The sequence below is a fragment of the Dendrobates tinctorius genome, unplaced genomic scaffold (assembly GCF_039654945.1).
Source record: "Dendrobates tinctorius isolate UK_male_01 unplaced genomic scaffold, ASM3965494v1 ptg000011l, whole genome shotgun sequence".
NCBI classification, from domain to species: Eukaryota; Metazoa; Chordata; class Amphibia; order Anura; family Dendrobatidae; genus Dendrobates; species Dendrobates tinctorius.
The window spans coordinates 128870512-128896177 of record NW_027361679.1 but is presented as its reverse complement, the minus strand read 5'-3'; the positions used below and the strand labels follow the sequence as shown (position 1 = coordinate 128896177).

The 25666-nt window shown below is 44.1% G+C and overlaps 1 protein-coding gene across 4 annotated transcripts in view; it reads right to left on the bottom strand.

Annotated features, from left to right (window-relative positions):
* Positions 1–10136: 10136 nt before the first annotated feature.
* MAP1S (microtubule associated protein 1S) overlaps positions 10137–25666 on the bottom strand; it is a 112952-nt gene continuing 97422 nt past the window's right edge. For all 4 annotated transcript variants that reach the window (XM_073547691.1, XM_073547676.1, XM_073547702.1 and 1 more), the window contains 2 exons: positions 21832–22064; positions 10137–12013 (listed from right to left, as the gene is read on the bottom strand). In XM_073547691.1, the coding sequence (XP_073403792.1) occupies positions 11858–12013; positions 21832–22064 (389 nt within the window). In that variant the 3' untranslated portion in view covers positions 10137–11857. The remainder of the gene's footprint in view (positions 12014–21831; positions 22065–25666) is intronic.

Sequence of the window (25666 nt, the reverse complement as noted above, 5' to 3'; positions counted from 1 at the left end):
GGTGGGGCCGGGTAGGTCACCACGACAGTGGTTGGAGCAGGCGGAGCAGAGGGTCCGGTGGACAGCCGTCTCCATAGGGCCGGCACAAGGTATGTATGACCCCTGGAACCCCTCCTGTTGCATTCACCCGGTCTCCGCTTGCTCCTCTCTCTCTCTCGCCGGGGGCTGGCGGTCGCGCCTGTTCGGCGGGCACAGGTCGGCGCATGTGGGGGCGGCGGGCATTCCGGAGCCGGGGGCGCCGTGCCGGCTCCTTCCGCGCGCTCCCGCGGTCTTGATCGCGTGGCGGAAGTGACGCAGCGGAAGGGGCGGGGCCGGGAACACCGAAACCGGAAGTGCTCGGCGGTCTGGGGCGGCGCGCGGTGCCCGGGGGGGGGGGGGGGGACGGAGCATGTGGGGGGGAGTCGCGGGGGGGGGGGAGGACCCGGGGGGAGGTGCCGCGCCAGAGCCCTGCCGACCCGGACACTGTGGGAGGCATTAAAAGCACAGGAGGTGACGCTGCTGGGGTGCTTCTGAAGGCCCAGCAATGGATTCGACAGAAGCCCCCACAGAGCAGCAGGACGAGGCGCAGGAGCGCCCAGAGAAACAGGCCACAGTGAATTCACATGCGAGTGGCCAGCAGAAGAAGAAACGGACGGGCGAACAAAGCCACAGAAGTTCCTCCAGGCTAAAGGACCCTCCTGCCTCCCTCCGTGACCCGGTACCTGCCTCATCTGCATGGGTAAGAGATCTCCGTGAGTGTACCCTGATGCAGTGTTTTATTTTGTTCTTTCGCAGGCAAGGAAAGCTACGGGGAAGCAGAAGCACAGGGAATGTGCCCTCTGTAATTGCCCTTTGCCAGACGGCCACCCTAAAAAGTTGTGTCAGCCATGCGTGCGACAAACGGTAGGGGTTGGATGGGGACGGTACCCTAGGGGTAGATTGACAGGCCCTTACACTCTTCCCCGTCCATACAGGTAGCGGAAGAAACACCGGACTTCACCACAAGCCTGAGGGAGATAATCAGGACAGAAATGAAGGCCCTATCTAAAAAAGACTCCTCTAAGGGAAGAGATGTTAACCTCTCTGGTTCAGAGTCCTCGGCCGCACCTGGAATCAATATCTCCTCAGATTCCCCGGCCTCCACTTCATCATCTTCAGAGGAAGACTCGAGCCGTTTCTGCTTTCCCTTAGACCAGATGGATAAGTTAGTTAAAGCAGTAAGGTCCACCATGGGGGTAGCAGACACAAAACCGGAACTTTCGGCACAGGACGTGATGTTCGGAGGCCTAGATCCCAGAAAGCGCAGATCCTTCCCGTTGAATGATAAAGTCCAGAACCTAATAGATAGAGAATGGAAAAAGCCAGAAAAAAGGTTCTTTGCCACCTGCCTTCAAACGAAGGTACCCGTTTGATGACCCAGTGGTAACCAAATGGGACAAGGCCCCTAAACTGGACGCGGCAGTGGCCAAAGCCTCCAAAAAGTCCTCCATACCTTTCGATGACATGGCCTCCTTAAAAGACCCGCTAGATAAAAAAGCGGATTCTTTTCTGAAAGGAACATGGGAGATGTCAGCGGGTGCCTTGAGACCAGCGGTAGCGGCCACATGTACGGCCAGATCCTTGATGGTCTGGCTGGATCAGCTGGATTCCCAATTGAAGGATGGAACCTCAAGAGCATACATTCGAAAAGCTTTACCAGTTATCCAAAGTGCTGCTGCTTTTCTGGCTGATGCGTCAGCAGATTCTGCGAGGATGGCGGCTAGGACCGCAGGTTTATCCAACGCAGCTCGAAGGGCTCTCTGGTTAAAATGCTGGCCAGGAGACATCCAGGCCAGATCTCGACTCTGTTCCATTCCTTGTGAGGGCGAATACCTGTTTGGGCCCGTCCTGGATGAACTTTTAGAGAAGGCCGGGGACGATAAAAAGAAGTTCCCCAGTCTGCCGAACCCCTTTTAGACGCCCCTTTACCAGGAAAGGATATTTCCGTAGGAGGCCGTCCAGGGATCAGGGCAGATGGGACAACAAAAGAAGGAGAGGTACTGGATTCATGTTCGGAGGAGGGGGGCGCCAGGAAGGTCCAGCACGGGACACTAAAAAGCCGCCCCAATGACTAGTTGCTCTGGTAGGGGGGAGACTAGCTGCCTTCTACCCGGCCTGGGCATTAATCTCTAATAGCAACTGGATACTGGGGGTGGTAGCTGCGGGCCTACGACTAGAATTCTCCCGGGTTCCCCAAGATCGTTTTAAGGTCACTCCTCTTAGGTCATCCTCATCAGAACAGTCTGCCCTGGAAGCTGAAGTTCGGGATCTCTGCCATAAAAAGGTCCTAACTAAAGTTCCAGAGGAAGAAAGGGGGAAAGGTTTCTACTCCCCTTTGTTCCTGGTCCGCAAGCCAGACAGTTCCTTTAGGACCATAATAAATCTTAAATCCCTCAATGAATTCCTGGTCACACGTCCATTTAAGATGGAAACAATTAATTCAACAATAAAATTACTGTTTCAAAACTGCTTCATGGTGGTGTTAGATTTGAAAGATGCCTACTACCATATACCCATTCATGCAGATCATCAGAGTTTTCTCAGAGTGGCAGTGCAGTTAGATGGGTCAGTTCAACATTTCCAGTATGCGGCCCTCCCCTTTGGGGTGGCAGTCGCTCCCCGTGTGTTTACTAAAGTAGTAGCGGAAGTTATGGCCCATCTACGTGAATCAGACATTTTAGTAGTTCCCTACTTAGATGACTTCTTGATTGTAGGGAAAACGGCTAACCATTGTTTGCAACAGCTACAAAGGGCAAGGTCTGCCCTAGAACGGTTAGGATGGCTGCTTAACATTAAAAAATCTCGGTTACAGCCGATGAGAATCCAACAATTCTTGGGCCTCATCCTAGATTCCGAAAAACAGGAATGCCGTCTGCCCCCGGAGAAGCTGGTTCGCCTACACTATCAGGTCCTGAACGCTTCCAATAACCCGACCATGTCCCTCAGGAAAGCCATGTCCCTTTTAGGTTCACTTTCCTCCTGTATCCCGGCGGTCCAGTGGGCCCAGTTTCATTCAAGAACTCTACAGGGAGAGGTCTTAAGGCATCAAAAAATGCTTGGGGGTTACTTAGAGGGCCAGCTAACCTTGTCCCGAAACACAAGGGAGTCCCTAGAATGGTGGCTAGATGAGAATAATTTATCCAGAGGGGTTCCCTGGGAATATGACATATCCCGCATAATCACCACGGATGCTAGCCCTTCCGGTTGGGGGGCTCATATGGGGGAAATTCTGGTCCAGGGCCTATGGGAGCATCATCAGATAGAGATGTCATCCAACTTGAAAGAATTGACAGCAGTAGAGCTGGCGGCTAAAGAACTGCTTGTGTATCTACAGGGCCATCATGTGCGAGTGTTCTCCGACAATCTGGTCACCGTAGCGTATATCAACCACCAAGGCGGGACCCTTTCCAAATCCCTGATGATTGTAGCAGAACGGCTGTTCCAGCTAGCAGAGCAGCATTTTCTATCATTAACAGCTCTACATATAAAGGGGAAAGAAAACACCACGGCAGATTTCCTGAGCCGCAATCTCTTAAGGCAAGGAGAATGGTCCCTAAAAAACTCTATCTTCGACCTGATTGTACAGAAGTGGGGACTGCCAGAGATAGATCTCTTCGCCACCAAGGAAAACAGGAAAGTAAGGCAATTTTGCTCACTAAATCCCAGAGAAGACCCCCCCTGGCGGTAGACTCCTTGCTGATAAAGTGGGATTTCGGGCTATCCTATGCCTTCCCTCCCCTATCGCTATTACCTCTAGTGGTGAGGAAAATCAGGAGAGACAGAGCGAAAGTTATAGTGATCGCTCCGTTTTGGCCCAGGAGGGCTTGGTTCTCATGCCTCAGGACCATGTCAGTGTCCGATCCTTGGGTCCTGCCGGAGATCCCGGATCTCCTATCCCAGTCTTTCATCCTCAGGTGGCTGGCCTACATCTGACGGCGTGGAGTTTGAACGGACACTGCTGAAAGATAAAGGCTTCTCCCCAGACCTGGTTGACACTCTACTTAAAAGTAGAAAGATCACTACTACCAAGATCTATGTCAGAATTTGGAAGAGATTCCTAAAGAACTCTAGAGTAGTCGCTGGGGGTTCGGCTCCTATAAATCAAATCTTAGAATTTCTTCAGAAAGGTCTAGAAATGGGGCTCTCCACTAGTACCCTCAAAGTACAAGCTTCAGCCTTGGGGGCCCTCTTTAGCTGCAACATCGCGGGTAATTACTGGGTCAGTAGATTCATCAAGGCAGCAGGTAGATCCAGGCCAGTGGTGAAGGATAGATTCATGCCATGGGACTTGAACCTAGTCCTCACAGCCATGACAGAAGCTCCATTCGAACCCATCTCATCAGCCTCTATAAAAAACCTGTCCCTCAAGGTAGCCTTCCTGGTAGCTCTAACCTCAGCTCGTAGAGTAAGCGACATCCAGGCATTATCTAGGCGTCCTCCTTATTTACAGTTTAAGGACGATAGGGTAATACTCAGACCTGACCCGGCGTACTTACCGAAGGTAGTTTCTAGCTTTCATAGAACACAAATAGTCCTTCCATCCTTCCTCCCTAATCCAGTTAATGAGAAGGAAGAGAAATTACACACCTTAGATGTTAGAGAATGCCTTAAAGAATATCTGGCGGTTACTGACCCCTGGAAAAAGGAGAATGCCCTATTTATCTCCCATCAAGGTCCCAGGAAAGGCTGTAGAGTGTCAAAAAATACACTAGCTAGGTGGATTAGAGAGGCTATTTCAATTGCATACACCTCAAAGGGCAGACCGGCACCTGCAAAACTGAGGGCGCATTCCACCAGAGCCATGGCGTCCTCGTGGGCCGAGAGATCAGAAGTCTCCATTGACCAGATATGTAAGGCGGCTACTTGGTCCTCTCCGAGCACCTTTTATAATCATTATAGGCTAGACTTGGGTGCTTCCACAGACCTCTCTTTTGGTATAAGGGTACTGCAGGCTGTAGTCCCTCCCTAAAATAGTTATTACTCTCTGTAAATCTCTCAGGTGGTGCTGTCATGGACGACCGAATAAAGTCTTAGTTACTCACCGGTTAACGGTATTTTTCGGAGTCCATGACAGCACCCGTATATTCCCCCCCCTTTTGTAGTTTAATTTTGGATATGCACTTCTTTCTCTTATATGTACACTAGTAAGGAATAGTTGTATAAAAAACACTGTGTATAAATTTTGCTATTAACCATTGTGGTCCTCTTGTGCTCTGTAATCCAACTGATGCGTGGGAGAGGTGCCGCCCTTTTGTATCTGTAGGTTTCCTGTTCCTGAAGGGCGGATCCCCTCTCTCAGGTGGTGCTGTCATGGACTCCGAAAAATACCGTTAACCGGTGAGTAACTAAGACTATTTCTATGCAGCTGAACACTCCGGTCCGAGTGCCGGCGGCAGTGCCGGGTACGGAGGTGCGAGACTCAAGCGAGTTTCGCGCAAGTGTGACCCCAGCCTAATGCAGATTTTGTGTCTTTAACCCTTTATGTACCATTTTATTACGTTATGTTCATTACTAAACATAAGGCTTGGTATTATCTATCTATATCTGCCGATCTATCTTAAAAAATTTTTTTTCATTTTTTTCTTGCTTGGGGTCTGTGGATTATGGACATTAACAAGGATCCAGGTGTATTCTCATATACAGAGGACAGCGAGCAGTTCTTGGGAGCCATAGGAGGAGAAGGTGCCTTTTTAAATTATCCCACTGTTTGATTTGAAAAGGAAATATGAGGGAGAGATGAAAAAGATTTTAACCCTCCAACTACATTTAACTACACTGGGAGAGTATTATAGAGCGAGAATTATACCCAAAGGCTTGAGATCAAATGTTAGACCTAATCTTATGATGAACAATGTTCAATTTTATATGCGGTTCAGCCACATTTCTAACAAATATGCAATGAACATTATTTTATTGAATGTGGAGTATTTGCAGTTGGAATTGAAAAGGTTACATGAATATGTTTTGGATTTGACCACCAAAATCAAGGAGAGTTTGAAGGAGGATGAGTGGAAGACTTTAAGACATGGTAAAGTGTAGATTGGATAAAGCGCTGAATTGGAGGATAATAAAAGGAAAAAAATGGAGCCGTGATATGGAGGACTATAAGTCAGGAAATGCATATAACTGACAATAGGATATGTAACAATATGAAAATCAATGCTATTATTGCTTCTAGTAGAGTTGGACGTCCTTCTGCCGAAAGGAGAGGAGGAAGATGGCAATGGAAAAGACAGAAGAGACAAAAGGAGCGAAACAAGAAATCAGCAAGCCCTGTCGAGACCCCCTGTGACAAGGAACAGCCCACAGACCTAATTATAAATATCTCAAAAAAGGTATTGACTGATGTACATAGAGATTTGCTTAACAAAGGCTTGTCATGATTTGAACTCACACACAGATTGGTTCAAATGCACAATTATTTTGAGTAAATATTTTAGAGCTATAAAACTTAAAGAATGTTCAGTAACAAAAGTAGAAAGGAGACAGTCCAGGAAAGTGAGCTGTGTTTGAGTAAATTTGGTTTGAGAAATAAATGTTCATGCCAAAAAGCAGTCCAGCAGCGATAGAGGCCTTTATAGAAGCAGTGACTAGAGATGTTGAAGACTTGAGATTATCAACTGTAAAAAAATTCAAAAATCCTATTAGGAAGGATACAGGAAAGATGTATATTTTTGTACCGTGTTAGCCAGTAGATAGAAAAATATTCAGGATTGAGAGTCCTCAGTAGTTGATACCTTTTAATGGCTAACTGAAAAGATGGTAATACATTGCAAGCTTTCGAGACTACTCAGGTCTCTTCATCAGGCTAGACTAATACACAATAGTGTACACAATACACAATAGTATTGTGCATAAATATGTGACTTCAGATTTTGTATTAGTCTAGCCTGATGAAGAGACCTGAGTAGTCTCGAAAGCTTGCAATGTATTACCATCTTTTCAGTTAGCCATTAAAAGGTATCAACTACTGAGGACTCTCAATCCTGAATATTTTTCTATTAGGAAGGAAGAATTTGAGGCTTTGAATGACCTTGTCCATGATGACACAATTGTTATAAAAAAGGCTGTTAAAGGTGGGGTCGTGGTCATCATGGACAAGGACATATAGGTTAGTGAAATAAAACAGATTGAGGACAAACAGGTCTATGTAAGATTGTACTATGATCCTAAATTTCAAATGAATCGAGAAATCAGGACAATTTTAGATTCTGCCTTAGAAGGAAAGATAATTTATAAAGATATGCACAATTTTCTGTTGAACCATCTGCCATGTACCCCTGTGTTATATGCTTTACCGAAAGTGCACAAATGTATCGAGATTCCACCAGGGCGCCCCATTGTGGCTGGATTTGATTTGGTATTCAGTTGCATTGGGGTTTTCCTTGATAGGGTCTTAAATCCGTTGGCACAGCAGGCAGAGTCCTTCATTAAGGACACTACAGATTTCTTGGTCAAAGTTGAAGGATTGAAAGTGGGGGAACAGGATCTGTTGGTATCATTTGATGTAATTTCACTATATACGTCAATTTCACATGAGGAAGGTATAGCTACAGTTGAGAAAAGACTGAGTGAAGTTTTTCACAGAAGGCCACTAAAATGATTTTGGATTGTTTAGGAGTGGTTTTGACGTATAACTACCTTTTATTTGGAGAACAGTATTACCATCAGCTAAGAGGGACCGCCATGGGTGCTAACATGGTGCCCTCTTATGCAAATATACTCATGGGAATGTTGCAGGAAGAGTTTGTCTATGTGTCTCCCCAGTTCTCTAAAGTTGGGTGATGGTGGCGATAGACGATATTTTCTTGCTCTGGACTGGTACTATAACAGAGACTTGAAATGGTTTTTTTTTTTTTTTTTTTTTTTTTTTGAGTATATGAACACGATTAAAGCAATTGTAAAGTTCACTCACAATGAAAAGCTCTGAGAATAGACTACAATTTCTTGATGTGCTTGTGATCAAAGGGGTAAAAATGAGTACAGAACTTTGTACAAAAAAAAAAGGACAGGAATAATGTTTTACATTTTTCAAATCATCACCCTACAAAGATGTTAGAGGCGATACCTTATCGGCAGTCCTTAGAGGCAAAAAGAATTGTGGGAGACTAATTGAAATTGGATATGACCTTAAACACAATGGAAACTAAGTTTAGAGCGTGTGGTTATCCAAAAAACATTCTGGATAGACAAAGGGCTATATCAATATTTATTCTAAATGTTTAAGCCTCAGTATGCGTGTATTGTGAGTTTGAATGTTGTGGGCAAGCTTGCCCTTAAGCAAAATGGTGGCCACAGAACATGAACAATGCATGATCATGCACACTGTACCGATTGGTTGGTTCCGAGGAGACGTCACAGCCCTGCTCAGCGCGACAGTGAACAAGCCACATACAGCATGGGTGACGGAGGCGTCTTTAAACTAGATGTTTAGTAAGATTTTTTTCTGTAACGGTTTTTAGTACCCCATTAATATGGTATCCTTTATATGAGCTCATTGGCACTTTATTACACTGTTGCACATTAGAAACAGATGTATATCAACTGGGTGACTTGTTCACATGTATCACTGAATGTGCTAGTATGAGAACCTGATGTATTAACACCGTTTTACATAATTGATGGTTGTTATACTGTGGAAACACTTTAAAATGTTCACTTGATCTCTGTCCTCTGCTTGAAAAAGGCAGAGAAATCTGCCAAAACGTTGCTGCTAAAGTATCAGTAAAGCTACGGTTTTTCGCTTTAATTTTTGGAGTGCAGCTTGTTTTTTTTCTGATTTTCTATTTTGGAGGTTTGGACACCACCTTAACAGGTTTTATTGCACCCAGCTTCTTTTGGTAGTACTGCCAAATTTTCTTTAACCCCTTTACCCCCAAGGGTGGTTTGTATGTTAATGACCAGGCCAATTTTTACAATTCTGACCACTGTCCCTTTATGAGGTAATAATTCTGGAACGCTTCCATGGACCCCGGTGATTCTGAAACTGTTTTCTCATGACACATGGTACTTCATGATGGTGGTAAAATTTATTTGAAATGACTTGCGTTTGTGGAAAAAAAAAAAGGAAATTTGGCAAAAATTTTGCAATTTTCCATCTTTGAATTTTCATGCCCTTAAATCACACATATTGTCACACAAAATACTTAATAAGTAACATTTCCCACATGTTTAATTTACATCAGCACAATTTTTGAACCAAAAATTTTTTTTGTTAGGAACTTGTGTTAAAAGTTGACCAGCGATTTCTCATTTTTACAACAAAATTTACAAAACCATTGTTTTTTTAGGGACCACATCACATTTGAAGGGTCTATATGATAGAAAATACCCAAATCGTACCGTCCAAGCACTTGTATAAGACATTTGGACAGCACGCTGTGTTATTACAGTGAAGACTGCGTTACCACTCATCAGGAGAAGGAACCTTGCTGCATCAGCCTTAATGGTACATTTTAGCTATAGAGCCTCGGACAGTACGATTTGAGACTGCATTGTGCAGCTACATTTGGATCCTAAGCAATTTTGTCTATTTATGTTTTTTTGAACCTATTACAAGTTGCCAACTACAAGGCGCTTTTATCTGAACTTTACTGGCAGCTTTTTTTGGAATCTCATGCGGTTTTACCCCATTATACCAGTTTTTTATGCGCATGCTCTTTTGTCCTGCAAATTGATTTTATTCTTCTGACAATTGTCTAGCGTTTGCAGCTAAAACTCTTTCTGCACTGAGGCGCCACTGTATTTATTCCATTACATTTGTATGTTCTCCCTGTGTTTTGCGTGGGTTTTCTCCCACACTTCAATGACATTCTGATTGCGGCTCACAATCTAGATTCTTTATGGGCACAGTGAGAATTATTTCTACAGTGCTTTGGAATTAATAAGTAAAATAAGTAACCCTTTATTCCGTGGCAGATAAACTGCTGTCATGATTGTTTCTCTGCTCTCCCCTTAGTACAGTCAAGAATGTTCGATCAAGCCTCAAATTCCTGTGTGTGGGGGAATTGGGAGGGACCACTTTCTGCTGAACAATCGTTTGACCAAACGTGAGGTCATGTGTACGACCAGCTCCGACAAAGAACCATTTGGAATAAGGAGACAATGAATCACACATGCTTGTTTACTTTAGATTTTAATTCGCTTGTCTACATAAAGCTATGTGAATTCACAAAACAAACGTTGCTGAACATTATAGTCAATGTGATAGACGATCAATACAACCTATCCAGTCATTGTCTGTGTGTGTCCACCGTGACAACGACAAGCTATTTAAGGCCCCATTTATACTCCTTCCTGGGGCTAACTGGCACTTTTAACATGACATTTTGACATGTCTAGGAAAGAATTCTCCACGATCTTTGGAGAGAAAAGGAGGTAATAATCCTTCATTTACTACAGCATACTATAATACAATTACAAAAACTAGCTAGCAGAACGTGGTGTCACATGAAGAAAATGGAGTGTTTAGTGTTTGGACATGGTATACTTTACAGGACAGCTGAAATTACAAATGACACTAAAGGAAGATGTTGCCTCTTCACTGGCTTATTCTTTCCCGTTCTTTCTCCAGCAGGAACATTAAAAATATTAAGTTAAATAACAGTAATCAAAAAGGGTTTTCATTCCAATAGGCAAGTGAGAATTGGAGTCAGAAATTAAACTGCCTGATAAGGGAAGCACAATTTTTTATTCGCGTGTCAAGCGCCTACTATGAAATCCTCGTCCTTAATAAACCTAGTACAGTCTCGAAGAAAATTAGGATATAAGGCAACAACCATACACTAGCAAATGATGGTTATTTCCATGACAACATGATGCAAACAGTATTTCTAGAGACAATATCACAGTTTCATTATTCTGACAGCGGCGCGAAAAAATGGCAGAATGCAACAGGGAAGCCTAATGCCCTCCTCAATTTCCTGCTACAACTAGAAATCGCTACAGCCGCCTGTGACCCCCGTGATATTTCCATACAGTATTTGTCAAAAGCAATCTGAATATCAGGTTATAAATGTGCTTTTCTACACCCTGGTACCCAAGCAGTCTGCAAGTGGAGTAGGATACCACAGAGGCAGAAACTGAAGAAACATCTAGTCTAGACATTGTACATTGATTTACTATTAAAGTGTTAAAAAAACAACAAAGATTGATCCTTAAAAAAAATGCTGAAATAATTGTAGGGTTAGCTCAGGAATCAGTACCCTGCTTTACCATGTATAGGCTTTGCTGACTCCTTATGGGAAGATAACAGAGTACAACATGCAAGACTCTTCCCATGGAGATTTTAGGTGTACTTTAGTGATTCAAGATCCACACTCATTACACCCATCACATTTACAGGGAGCAATATTTTCACAGAGGCAATCACCTAGGTACATATATTAAAAGTGATGGCTTATAGAGGTTGCCACAAGCATTACACACAGCCTTGCAACACGAGACGCAATAGCTTCTAAAGTCCACGCAAAAGACAACTCAACTGTAAACATCTGAATGTGAAGTGTAAGTGCAAGTCTTCCGCGAAGGTGGAGGGAAAGTCCAATGTGTGCAGGTGCAAGACTCCATGCCAAAAATGTGGGAAGTGTGGAAGTCTTTCATTCATGCCATTGAGTGTTCTTCTGTGCACATGTTTTCACATGGGAGTCCAATTAGAAGAATCTTCTTGACTAATGGATAGGAATGGGGATGTCCACACCAGAGTGTGAAGTAATGCATTTGCGAATTAAAAAGCCTGTGCAATGGATAATGGGAAAGCCTTCAAAATCCAAAAAGCACCTAATAAATCACAAGGTCCTCAAATAATTCCCAACGTGCAAGTACATAAGATATGAAATGCTCAGAACTCAACTTTGCAAGCAGGGAATGTCTCCCCCTGCATGGACACACTGCTGGTGCTACCCAATACAATGATACCTAGTGATTGCTGCAGGGCGTGCGTTTCCTCATACCAGGCATGAATGGTTGGCGATTCAAAAGTAGGAATCAGTGTAACCTGTGAACAGAAAAAGCTAAATCTAAAAGCATCCATATCTTTGTCATTTTAATATATTTAGCGGCTAACATTTTTCCCCTCAATCTTATAGCTAGAAAGCCCTTTAACCCGGTCAAAGGAATTTTTGGAACACTTCAGATATACAAATATTCAATTTCATAAAATAAATCCATTAAAAAACAACTTCATATTTAAGCGGCTTATGAAACCTTAAAATGCGCAAAATTCGTACATGTCATTTAACCCCTTCACAACCTAAGACGTATAGGTACGACATAGGTCGTGTCCCAGCGTTTAATGCAGGTCCGGCACCAAGTCTACATGTTTACAGGCCCCTGAAAGCTGAACTGATCAGCTGTTGTGTGCCCCCAACAGCCATGGGTGGAATCGAAATCCACCTGCGGCTGTTAACATGTTAAATCTGTCTATCTCTGACAGCAACATTTAACTCACACAAACCAGATGCGTTACACTAGCTCGCCCATCAGCAGCCACATGATCACATGGCGGAAATGGGTTGGTATGACAACTTGGGGTCTGCAGGAGACCCCTGTGGTTGTCATTGCTCATTCTGCTATGAGCGCCCACCCCATGGCAGGTGAACAACAACAGACTGGTACAAAGGAGGGAGGGCCATTTCCAAGTGAGCATATTCTGCAGGATAACGAGGAAGGAGACAGAAGATTGCGGGTTGCGACAAGTCCAGTGGTAGTGAGGTGGCAGGGGAGTTATTGAAGGCTGTAAGCCTTTTTGAGAAAAAAAGACTTTCAAGTTCCATTTAAAGATTCCAAGTGTGGTGGATAATTGAATTTGTTGCAGCACAGAATTCCAGAGGATGGGGGATACTCAGGAGAACTCTTGGAGGCAATTGGGTGAGAAACGTACGAGTGTAGAGGAGAGAAGCAGGTCTTAGGAGGACCAGAGGTTGCGTGTTAGAAGATATTGAGAGTATAGTTCGGAGATATACGGAGGAGATATTATAGACCATTTAGTAGGTCAGTGTTAACAGTTTGAACTGGATATGTTGGGGAATTGGGAGCCAATTAAGGGATTTGCAGAGGAGACGTGGAGGAGTAACGTGGGAAGAGGTGGATTAGTCAGGGAGCAGAGTTCAGGATGGACTGGATAGGTGCAAGAAAGTTAGCAGGAAGGCCACAGAGGAGAATACAGCAGTAGTTAAGGTGGGGGCATGCACTAACATTTTAGTAGATTCAGGGTTGAGGAAGGGACAAATTCTGCAAATATTTTTGAGTTGGAGGCAGCAAGAGCTTACACTGTAGATGTGAGATTTGCAGAACATGGCAGTCAAGTATTTCGAGGCAGCTGACTTCTGCTACTGAACAGAGTGTGGTGTCATTAATTGTGATATATCAGGTGGGGGTGTTAGGGGAGATTGGGGAAAGAGGAGTTCAATTGAGTTTTAAGCTTGAGTCACACAAAGCAATCTCGCTCACGAGATCGCTGCTGAGTCACAACTTTTGTGACGTAACAGCGATCTCACCAGCGAGATCGCTGTGTGTGACAGCGATCAGCCCCCCTGCCGGTATCGCTGATCGCTGCAAGAAACCTCTGGACTTTTCTTGGTCGCTGGGCTCCCGCTGGCCAGCACGCATCGCTGCGTGTGACAGGAGGAAGGACCAACGATCAGCTGTAAAAAAATAGAAATAAAATAAAAAATATTGTTATTCTCACCTTCCGACGTCCCGCGCAGCATTCGTCTCTACACGCTCCGGTCCCAGTGATCCTTTGCACGAATGACCGCGAGACTTCACGCTCCCGCGAGACCGTGACTCTAGCGGTCATTCTTGCAAAGGATTAATGGGACCGGAGCGTGTAGAGAGGAATGCTGCGCGGGACGTCGGAAGGTGAGAACAACAATATTTTTTATTTTAATTCTATTTTCTACAGGGATGGCAAGCAATGCCGGAAGGTCGGCATCGCTGTGCTGATCGCTGGTGAAGCTGTCTGTGTGACAGCTCACCAGCGATCACATAGCGACTTACCAGCAATCCTGACACCTTGATATTGGTGTCGGTATCGCTGGTAAGTCGCTATGTGTGACTCCAGCTTTAGAAAGAGAGGAAGGAAGATATGGCTGATCGACACTGATTCCGGACAGAAGAGAGGTGACGTCTGGGCATATTTTTGCTAAACGCGAGATGTTTTATAAGGTACCATTTTGGGATATATGTGACATTTTGATCGCTTGTTACAGCAGCATTTTTTGTAGAGTTGCAACGACCCCCCCCCCCCCCCAAAAAAAAACAACATTTTTTTTTGTCTTTCTTGATTTTTTTTCTTACCGATCGGATTTTTAGATTTTGATAGATTGGACTGTTCTGAACACTAATAACGTGTATTTTTTAATATGGGAAAGAGGGGCAATTTGACTTTTCACGTTTGTTAACTTTTTTTTTTTTTTAAACTTTTTACTGTTCTTAACCCCTACATCACCGGAGGTAATTTCATTTTTGGGTTTTCTTTTTTTTTTGCTCCCCTTCTTCCAAGAGCCATAACTTTTTTATTCTGCAGTCAAAACGGCCATGTGAGGGCTTGTTTTTTGCGGCACAAGTTGTAATTTTGAACAACATAATTGGTTTTAACATATAGTGTATTGGAAAACTGGAAGAAAAATCTAAGTCAGGTGAAATTGCAATTCCACATTTTTTTTTTTTGTTTTACCATGTTCACTATATGCTAAATCTGACCTGCCATTATGATTCTCCAGGTCATTACCAGTTCACAGACAGCAAATACGTATAGTTTTTTTATTTAAGTGGTGAAAAAAAATTCAAACTTTGGTTAAAAAAATAAAAGCGCCACTTTCCGAGACCCATAGCGCCTCCATTTTCATGATCTGGGGCTGGGTGATGGATTATTTTTTGCGCGCCGTGCTGACGTTTTTATTGATATCAATTTGGTGCAGATACGATCTTTTGATCATCCGTTATTGCATTTTATTGCAATGTATATATAGTTGACAAAAAAAAAAAAAAGAATTCTGACGCTCTGAATATTTTTCTCATTACGCCGTTTAGCGATCAGGTTAATTCTTTTTTTATACTGATCGGTCGATTCTGAATGTGGTGATACCAATATGTGTATATTTGATTTTTTTGTTTTATTTTGAATGGTGTGGAAGGGGGGGGGGGGAATGGGTCGGTTTATTTTTTTTACTTTTTTTGTTTAATTTTTGCATGCTTCAGTAGTCAAATAGAAGCTGCAGTTGTCAGATTGGCTCTGTGACATACAGGCGATGATCAGATTGCCTGTGTATAGCATAAATGCTCACTTGCTATGAGCGCCGACCGCCCGGCGGCGCTCATAGCAACTGGTTATGACAACCATGGAGGTCTGCTGGAGACCTCTGGCTGTCATGCGAACCCATCGGTGACCAGCGATTACGTGACAGGGTCACCGATGGGCATGATTCCGGCGCGCTTTCGGTAAGCGAGAGTTAAATGCCACAGTCAGAGATTGACAGCGGCATTTAACAGGTTAACAGCCAAGGGTGGATCGGCACATGTCAGCTATTCAAAACAGCCGATGTGCCAGGAAAGATGTGGGCTCAGCACCGGAGCTTACATCAAAGGGAGGGATTCCCACTTGGGCGTACTATTACGCCCAACATCGGAAAGGGGTTACTAATCCCCTCAGGGGACTTGAAGCTGGTCACTTGTGCTATATACAGTATTGCCACAGGCTTGGATTCAAAGAAGCTCCGTAATGACAAGCACCAAAGTCTTCAACAGACCCCCAGTTGTCATAGCAACCTGCGATCACGTCACGGGTGTGTCCTTAAAAGTGACTGGCAGCACAAAATGAGTGTTCAAAGTCCTGCTATTCAGTGCGTCATGGCAGGGCCAATCATTTAAATACACCTTTCCACCTGCTTGTTTTCCCCTCTATCTCCTCCTCCCTTTTTGATTGACAGCTCTGGCTTCAAAGAGCCAGAGAAGGGCAGAGATAGGTATAAACCAAGCAGATGGGAAGGTGTATATAAAGTTGCAGATGTACACAGCAGAGCTTGAGAGCAGCATTTAGCAGGTTAACAATTGCAGGCGGAGCTCCGCTCCACGTTCGAGGCAGGTGTCACACAATCATGACTTGTCGGGTAAGGGGCAAGTTCACCCCATGAGCCCGCTCAATACACCAGCTTACCACTTGTGCCGTACATGTACATCGGATGTCATGGTGGGGTTAAGATAGGTCATCAGTATCAGCCAGGTGTTGCACTTCTGCCGATTAGCTGTTCTCAGACACGTCCAGAACACAACAGCTCCATCAGTTCTATAGTGGCCATGGTCTGGTACTGCAGCTCCACCTCCTACTCAAATTAATAAGGTGTAGTACCTGGTAATGACGGAACTGCTGATGGAGCTGCTGTGTTCCGGCAGCATCTGAGAAATTCAAACCGCCGCTGGTAACAGCTGATTGAGGGAGTGCTGGGTGTCGCATCCACATAGAGCGGATATTGATGGCAGAAGGGGATACAACAGGTTATCCAAATCAGCAGTCGAGTAAATCACGTCACCCATGTTTACATAACCTACATAAGAGGGCCTTCAACTGAAAAGCTGGAGCTAGTAATAAAGTCATCTCCAACTTCAGGTCTGAACATAAAATATAGCCTTATAGGAAAATTTTACTATTAAGTGGTGAACAATTTAACTGCAGATTGACCCCAGTCAGCTCATAACCACCACTAAACCTGTAAAAAGCTCAACTATGCTTCCAATAAAACTGATGTGTTATACTGTCCCTTACCAATAAAAGGGGCTATTATCCAGGTTTGGAAAAACCCTGTGCCCCAGGCTTACTTTGTTAAAATTCCTCACCCTCTCCAGGTAGATCGCGGAGTCCCACCGCTGCTCCTGGTGTATGTTATTACATTATGTCGACAGCACTGCAGTCAGTAACTGAGCTCAGCAGGTGTGCAGCGTAGGCGGTATCAGCTGTTGAGCTCACCGATTAGCCGATGGCACTGTGGACGTGATGTCAGTGCTACACAACAGTAACCTAGAACAGTAGTGGAATTCAGTGTAGGCCCTAGGGAGGGTGAGTAAAGGAAAGGTTTTGGTTTTTTATATAAGTAAGCTGCAACTTGGGAACAAGAGTATTTTTGAAACTGGGAAACGCCTTTTATTACATCCAATGCTCAGGCAGTCTTACTACTTTCCCCAAAACAAGTCAAATGCCAATAAAATAAATATGTGCACAAAAACATCAAGAAGCCATGAAAACGCATAGTTATACGAAGACAATTTGAACTGCACCCTGAAGCCTACAGAGAGTTGAAATTATAGTTAACAAGACATATTAGGTTGCCAATGTGAAAGAAGTTTGGGTGGGGGAGTAAAAGGTACAGATGCAGGAGTTTGTGTTCATGTTATATTAATATATGTTTTTCATGGTGTACACATGACGGAGTTGAATGTATCAGAAGGCCAGCCTATTTTTCGCTAAAACACCACATGGGAATAGAATCATCATAGGTGACCCTTGGAAATTGAATAATTGCACGGTTTTGTTTGAAAAGTTATGATTGGTTGTGTTGTTCACATGGTCATTGGATTTAGCCTCAACGGTCTCTGAACGGGAAGCGGGGATGTTCTGCAACCTTTGTCAAGGGGATTGAGAAGAGCCGAGCAGGTTTATTTTGCAATGTGAGTTGAACGAGTGAATCTACTAATAGATGCAACTTTTGACATTCCCTCGTGAATGCCTTTTTATGTCATTGCCACGTTGCCTCCAGATGGAAACCAGAGGCTAGAACAGAGAAATCAATCCTTTATTGAAGGATGTGCGCAAGAGCGCAAGTGAGTCATTTGGCGCACAGCATACTGAGGTATCTATGCTGCTGTGTATTGGCCGTGTACACCAGTTCCCTCCAGTCTCATAATGTAAGTACCATATACCCCCTATCGAATTCATCTGTCTTTTCCTTCCCCATCCTTGCTTTTTACCCGCACAGGAAGACTTTTCCACTTAGGCTTCATTTACACTGATCGATAAATCGGAACTGGAATGAGCAATCTTCGATTGCTCATTTCCTCGTAATTTACAGCCAATCACCTGCCGAATGAGAAAATCACTGGATTTGCTTAAAAATAATCGTTCTCGGCAGCACATTGTTCTGAACATGTGCTGCAGAGAACAATGATAATCTATTTGCACGGAGCTAATGTTTTAAAGAGGCACTAGTTTTTTTTATTTTTTCTTAATACACTGCAATCATATTATATAGCACTATGTACTTACAATTGCTCATGTTGCCTTTCTACCCAGATAACATTTGTTCTCTGCTTTATGTAGAAACAGGAAGTCTCTGGTACGTGCAATTATCATTCCCCTCATGAACATCTGATCCAACTGCTTCCTCCTCCTTCCTGCCAGGGACTTTTGCGGTGACTTACGACCAGAGGCGTAGCTAGGGTTTCAGCTTGGGTGTGGGTGTGTGTGGGAAAATCTGAGTGGGTCCCTAATCAGGAAATCCTGACTAGTTACATCGCACACCCTAAATGTTGGTGTGGGGAACATCAGCAGATGACCACACTGCGATTGAAAATAAATCTATATACAAAAACAAACACTGATATTACTATATGGGGGACCATATCGTGGTAGATACCAGTCCTGCAGACCATATACAAGATCACAGTACAGTTATGGATGGTGACTTACAGCTGATGGTCTATCTGATGGAGTCGTTCACGTTTCCAATATTTTCCATCTGGCCCAGACCGATATGACAACTTCTCCAAACAGGACTCGTCCGCAGAGATTACAACAAAGACACCTCTGACTTCTCACATTTCCAGCACCGTCCATATCTATCCCCAACCTGCACAAACTACTCATACTGCCGATACCCCAATCCTGAGCCACTGCTGCCATATGTGTCCCTATTACTGCACCTACTGTGCAGTACAAAAACGTCTCCTCTTACAGCCTCACATAATACTGCCACCACTGTGCCCTCTACATGGCAATAATGCCGCATTTGTGCTCTCTAGATCGTAAGAGTCCCCCCTAAAAATATTAATGCCCTGTGCTAGTGCCCTCTACATTTTGTCCCTAAAAAGTAATACCCCATTTGCAACACAATGGTCACAATACTGAGTGCCCCTATAACAATAATGCTTAAAAGCCCAGTTAACATTTAATAATTAACATTAACATTTAATCCCCTGAGTCCCCCCCTGTACAGTAACAATGGCCCCAGTATCACAGATTCGAGCAGGTGGTCATGGGATGACTTTCGGTTTCTCTCAATTCTCTTCTATTGAGAAAAACCAAACCTTTCTAGTCGACACATGCAAATGGCAAACATGTGGTTGCATGACCACCTGATAACACCAGTGATATTTGGTGATATTTGGGGCTCATATAGCAGGCACTCCCTGTCATGATTTGGTAGTCTGCAGTCACATAAAGTGACATTTATATCCACGCTGAAATTAATTTAATAACGAATTACTTATTATTTAAGCACCACTCTGGCAGGGTTTTCTAGCACCGCTGGAGTGGTGTTTTAAGAGCAAGTCCCCTTCCCCAGTCATATACTCATTCTCCGGCGTATTCACCGCTTTCTGGCTCCGTTCCCTTCCCCGCGGTTCAAACTTGTGAGTGCAGCTTCTGACAGGCCAGAAGTTAGAAGCTACATCACAAGTGTCCCTTCATCATCCACACAGTCTCCTCGGCACAGTGCTCCTGCACAGGCATACGTCTCTGCCCTGTCGAAGACAAAGCAAAGTACTGCAGTGTGCATGCGCCGGGGCTTTTTGACCTTTTCCGGCACTTGCACACTGCAGTACTTTGCTCTGCCCTCAACAGGGAAGAGAAGAACACCTGCGCAGGAGCGTGGTGCTGAGGAGATGAGTCATCCACAGGAAGCAAGCAGGAGGACAGCATCGCAAGAAGAAGGGAGGCGCCGGACCAAGACAAGTGAAGCCCATCGGACCGGACCGCAACGCAGGTGAGTAAAATTAATGGTAATCATCTTCTTACAGGTCGGGTTGGGGGCAGATATACAAGGTTATAGAATGGTGTATATCAGCCCTGAAAGGTGATGGCCGTATCACTTATCGGCCAAACATGTTGACAGGTTCCCTTTAAGTCATAGCAGACCAAGTGTTTTTTATTTCCCATGGGCCACACCAATGCTTGGCTGCATTCAGCCGCTATGTTGTGAACAACGGGAAGTTTGGGTTTATTCTGCACCGTTATTTCTGCTGTTTCTATGGAGAGTGTACCTTTTGTACAGTATTTTCTTTAGGCACTTTGTATGATTGAATCATTGTAATATCTGCCCAAAAATTTACACTTACACTTTGCACTTTATCTAGTCAGTCTGTTTATTCCTCCCCACTTTAGCTTAGTAGCCTCTGTATTTTAACCACTATTTTCAATATATGTCTTATAAAACTTAATATTTTAGGATTATACTCCATGTGCATGTAACTGAGTGCATATAATCTCCTAACAAAACAATATAATAATCAGCCCCCAGTACCTGTCGCTCCTCACCCACCTCAGCCCTCACAATACCCTCATCCTCAGTCACCCCACCAGTGCCCTGTCTCCCCTCCCCCACAATACCCCATCCTCTCATTCACCCCCAGTGCCCTGTCCCCCTTCCCCCACTTGTCTGCCCTCCCCATTTTAGCCCTGGCAATACCCCCATTCACCCCCAATTGCCTTGTCCCCCTCCCCCACAATACCCCATCCTCTCGCATTCACCGCCAGTTGCCTTGTCCCCCTCCCCCACAATACCATTATCTCACATTCACCCCCAATGGCCTTGTCCCCCTCCACAACTTCAGCCCCCACAATACCCCCATCCTTGCACTTCACCCCCCTAGTGCCCTGTCCCCCTCCCTCACTTCAGCTCCAACAATACCCCCAGCCTCTCATCTTCATCCCACAGTGACCAAGACACGTCTTCATTTAATAAATCTAATATATTACATCCCCACTTTCGATGACGTTTGCAGGCAGTGAAGCAGGACCAGGACTTGTTAGAGTGAAATACAGGGTGGGCACTAGGACCCAGCATGCTTGAGCCAATCCCAGCGAACACAAAACTACAGCCTGACAGAAGCTCCTCAGGTCAGTAAGCCTGTACTGTACCAGTGCAGGAGTGAGACTACAACTGGCCACTGTGTTACCAGCATGCAGAGTCTTCATCAGGCAGGAGAGCAGGCATTTTCTTTTGGTCGCCCGTTATTGCATTTTAACCGGTGGACGGATTTCCGAAGCGATTGCCGAAAGGGTTTGTTAAATGCTGCCATCAGCGTTTGACAGCGGTATTTAATGGGTTAATAGCCGTGGGTGGATCAAGATTCCACCAGCAGCTATTGCAGGCACATGTCAGCTGTTCAAAACAGCTGACATGCTCCGGGAAAGATGTGGGCTCACTGCCGTAGCCCACATCAAAGGGAGGGAGTCCGATATCGGCGTAAATATACGCCTGATGTCGGAAAGGGGTGAATCACATGATGTCACAGATCTAATGGAAAAGAAAAGAATTGGGTAGAAAGGCAAAATGAGCAATTGTAAGTACACAGTGCAATATAATAAAGTATGATGATTGCGATATATTAAGAGGAGAAAAATTTTGATGGGAGCAGTGCTTCTTTAATATTTGTTCTGTGAGCGTGAAAAAATGAATGGCCTATGGCAACGAGCTATTAAACGACAGCTGACTGGCTCGCATGTAGCTGATCTGCAGTCGTTTAATGTCCTTAAAGGGAATAAACCTTTAAGCAACATTTATAATTACCTTGTGTATTTGACAGAATCAGTGCATAAATTACCTGCATATCTTGAGGCCAATTACTTTTTACAGCCAGCAGGGAGTCCAGAATCTTTCGGGTAAACTTTTCCCTCATAGGATCATCTCCGCTAATAACATAGCAGGAGGAACGCAGCCACTTGAAAAACTCTTCATCTACTGTCTGAGCAGCAGGTCCACCAGGGAGGTAAGCGAGGTCTACATAAACTGGTAGTAGAGGGGGTGAAGGAGAGACAGACTGTGGGACTCTGGAAGCTTAAGGAGAGAAAAAAATAATCTTAGAGATGTTATAGTAAAAGTAAGCATTTTAAATGAGAATATAACATTAGTGAAGAACCTAGCAATGACTGAAAATGCCAACCACTTATAAACACTGTGGCAATGTCAATTTTTATTGGTATAATTTATATAAAAAAAACAATCCGCAATCATGAATTATCACAAAAAAACTTTTTATTCCTCTGTTCACATCATGTGTGTTATGGTTAGGAGTTTAAACAATGTCAAATATGCATACTCATTTGTGTTATCTGGTTAAAAGTTATGCTTGACAAATGGAATCTTTCAGTAGGATCAAACCTCCTAAACCATCTATATGGCCATGTAGGTCATAAAAAGTTAAATAAAATACCATATGTTTCGGACTATAAGATGCACTATTTTCCTCCAAAAACTTGGGAGAAAAATGTGTGTGTGTGTCTTATAGTCCAGACGTACCTACTGTGGCTGGGAAGGTAGGGCAGCGGTGGATCACCGGGGCACAGGAGGCAGGAGCAGACTGCTGCAGCTAACTCCCATGCCTGCTGCTAAAAGAGAAATGAATATTCACTGCTCTCCATGCCCATGAGTGGAGAGCAGTGAATATTCATTTCTATTTAATAGTGGACACACTGTTAGCCACAGGCTTCCTGTAGCTGCTGGGATTCATTGCTTTCCACTCCCATAGGTGTGGAGAGCAGTGAATATTCATTGATCTTTAAAGGGAATCTGTCACCCTATTTTTCGCTGGCACAGCCATCAGGGGCTTATCTACAGCATTCTGTAATGCTGTAGATAAGCCCCCGATGTAACCTGAAAGATAAGAAAAACACATTAGATTATACTCACCGGGGGCGGTCCGGTCTTGGTCCGATGGGTGTTGCGGTCCGGCGCCTTTCATCTTCTAATGGTGACGTCTTCTTCTTTGCTGCCTGTCGTGGCTCCTGCGCAGGCGCAACTACTATGCCCATTAAAGATCAATGAATATTCACTACGCCACACGACTATAGTCCCGGTGTGGGGAGCAGCGAGTATTCCAAAGCCTGTCCTCTGCTTGTAAGCAGTGCTTAACGTCAATGCCATGCGCTGCTTATAAGTTAAAATCAGCTGCTGGCATCAGAACAGGACACTGCGAGAGAGCACAGGGAAGGCAAGTAGAATCGTTTGTTGGTTTTCTTCCCCAGGGGAAGGTGACCATGCATACCAGGATAGGGATGAGGGGGGCCAGCCATACCTGGATTGGGGATAATATACAGTGTGTCTGTAAAGTCATGGTGCACTTTTGACTAGTCACTGGAAAGCAACAAAAGACTATAGAAATGTGAAATCTGCTCCAAATAAAAGAAAAACTCTCCCAGTCTCATACCTATTCAGAGCAGTTCGAAGTGGGCTACATTTGTTGCCCTACACCTCCAAACGATAGTGAAGTTCTTGCCACACACAGGTAATGACGTCTGGTGTAACAGAGTGAATAACGTCTGTGATTCTCTGTTTTAAGTGATTAATGTCGCCGATATGTTTAATGTACACATGTTGCTTCACATCACCCCAGAAGTACAAGTCTAAGGGCGTCAGATCCGGGGATCATGGTGGCCATGGCTTGACAGAACCCCTGCCTATCTACCGCCGGGGGAATGTTCTATCCAGAACTCACGAACAATGGTTGTGTAGTGTGGAGAAGCGCCGTTCTTTTGAAAGATGACACTTTCTGGAAATTGTGGCACTGCATACAATTCCAACATGTCAAGATACGTGTTTGCTGTCACAGACCGCTCCGTGAAAAAAAATGGGCCTATCACCTTATCGTGCATGAGGCCACACCACACATTCACTTTAGGGATGTTACGTTCGTACTCAACGTAGGCATGAGGATGTTCAGCAGCCCACATTCGGACGTTATGGCGATGAACATGTCCACAGATATGGAAGGTCTCCTCATCGCTAAACACAATCTTAAGCAAAAATCTTGCATCATTGTTGATCTCATGAAGCATATCTGTAGCAAACGCACATTGCTTGGGTATATCCGCCAGTTTGACAACAGCCGCAATGTGTACCCCGTAAAACAGACGTTTCTTTAGCATCTTATGAACTGTAAACTTGCTTCGTTGTAATTGTCGAGCACACGCACAAATTTTTTTTTAGGGCTCCTTAGGTAGCTATCCCTTATAGCCTCTAGACTCGTCACTGACTGATGGCCTACCAGAACGGGGTTTCTCCACCAAACTGCCGGTTTCCTTCAACTGCTTATCCCCCCGAGTAATGTTATTCCTATGTGATGGTGCTTTGTTATGAACACGCTGATATTCATGTAGCACTTTGGTCACGGATTCAAATTTAGCGAGTCACAGTACGCACTAAACTTTCCTCTGTACCGTCCACATCTCGACTGGCATGGAAAACCACACTGCTGGCATAAGCTTGTGGTTGCATGATGTTACAGACGCGGCAGTATATTAATCAGAGTTCAGTTTATCAGGGGTTAATCTGACTGGGGGCTCAGCAACAGCTTAAATGAGTGTTTGATTGGTTCTTGTCTCTCCTCATGAACAGGCCTGATAGGATTGGGCCAGAGAAAGGGGGCCAAAAGTAAACCATGACTTTACGGACACACTGTAATATATATCTATATATCTATAGATATATATATAGATATATAGATATATATATATCTATATATCTAGATATATATCTATATCTCTATATCTCTATATCTATATCTCTATATATCTATATCTCTATCTCTATATATCTATATATATATCTCTATCTCTATATATATATCTATCTCTATCTATATATCTATCTCTATCTCTATATATATATATCTATCTCTATATATATATCTATATATATATCTATATATCTATATATATCACCAACCACTCACGAAACATCTTTCACTTCTCCAGAGCTGTTCAAAAGAAGCTGAGCTGTGATTGGTTGCAATCAAAACTGTTGCTCATAGCAACCAATCACAGCTCAGCTTCTTTTGAACTGCTCTGGTAAAATGAGAGATGCTTAGTGATTGGTTGCAATCAAAACTGTTGCTCATAGCAACCAATCACTTAGCATCTCTCATTTCACCAGAGCTGGTTAAAAGAAGCTGAGCTGTGATTGGTTGCTATGAGCAAGTTTTCCCACTTGACAACGCCTCAGCAGACACTGACATGGTGGGAGAAATCTAGCATCCCCGGGAACATAAGCTCCCAAGCATTGTCTGCCCCCAGAAAGGAGCACAGAGCACATGACAGAAATGAGTCACCCCCTCCCGTGGATCTTTGGTATACAAGTTAGGGCAAATCCATCCAGTGCTTTGGTTCTGATCCCATGCCTCTCTTAAAGGGATCCTCAGTATGGAAGTCAGGGCAATTGCCTTCAAATGCTCTAGTACTGACCCCAGGCTCTCTTAAAGGGATTTCCTGTACGGAAGTTAGGGCAAATCCTCTCAGCGCTCTGGTTCTGACCCAAAGCCCCTCTTAAAGGGATCCCCGGTATGGAAGTGAGGGCAAATCCAATCTGCACTTTGATTCTGACCCCAGTCCTCTCAAAGAGATCCCCGGTATGGAAGTCAGGGCAATTGCCTTCAAATGCTGTGG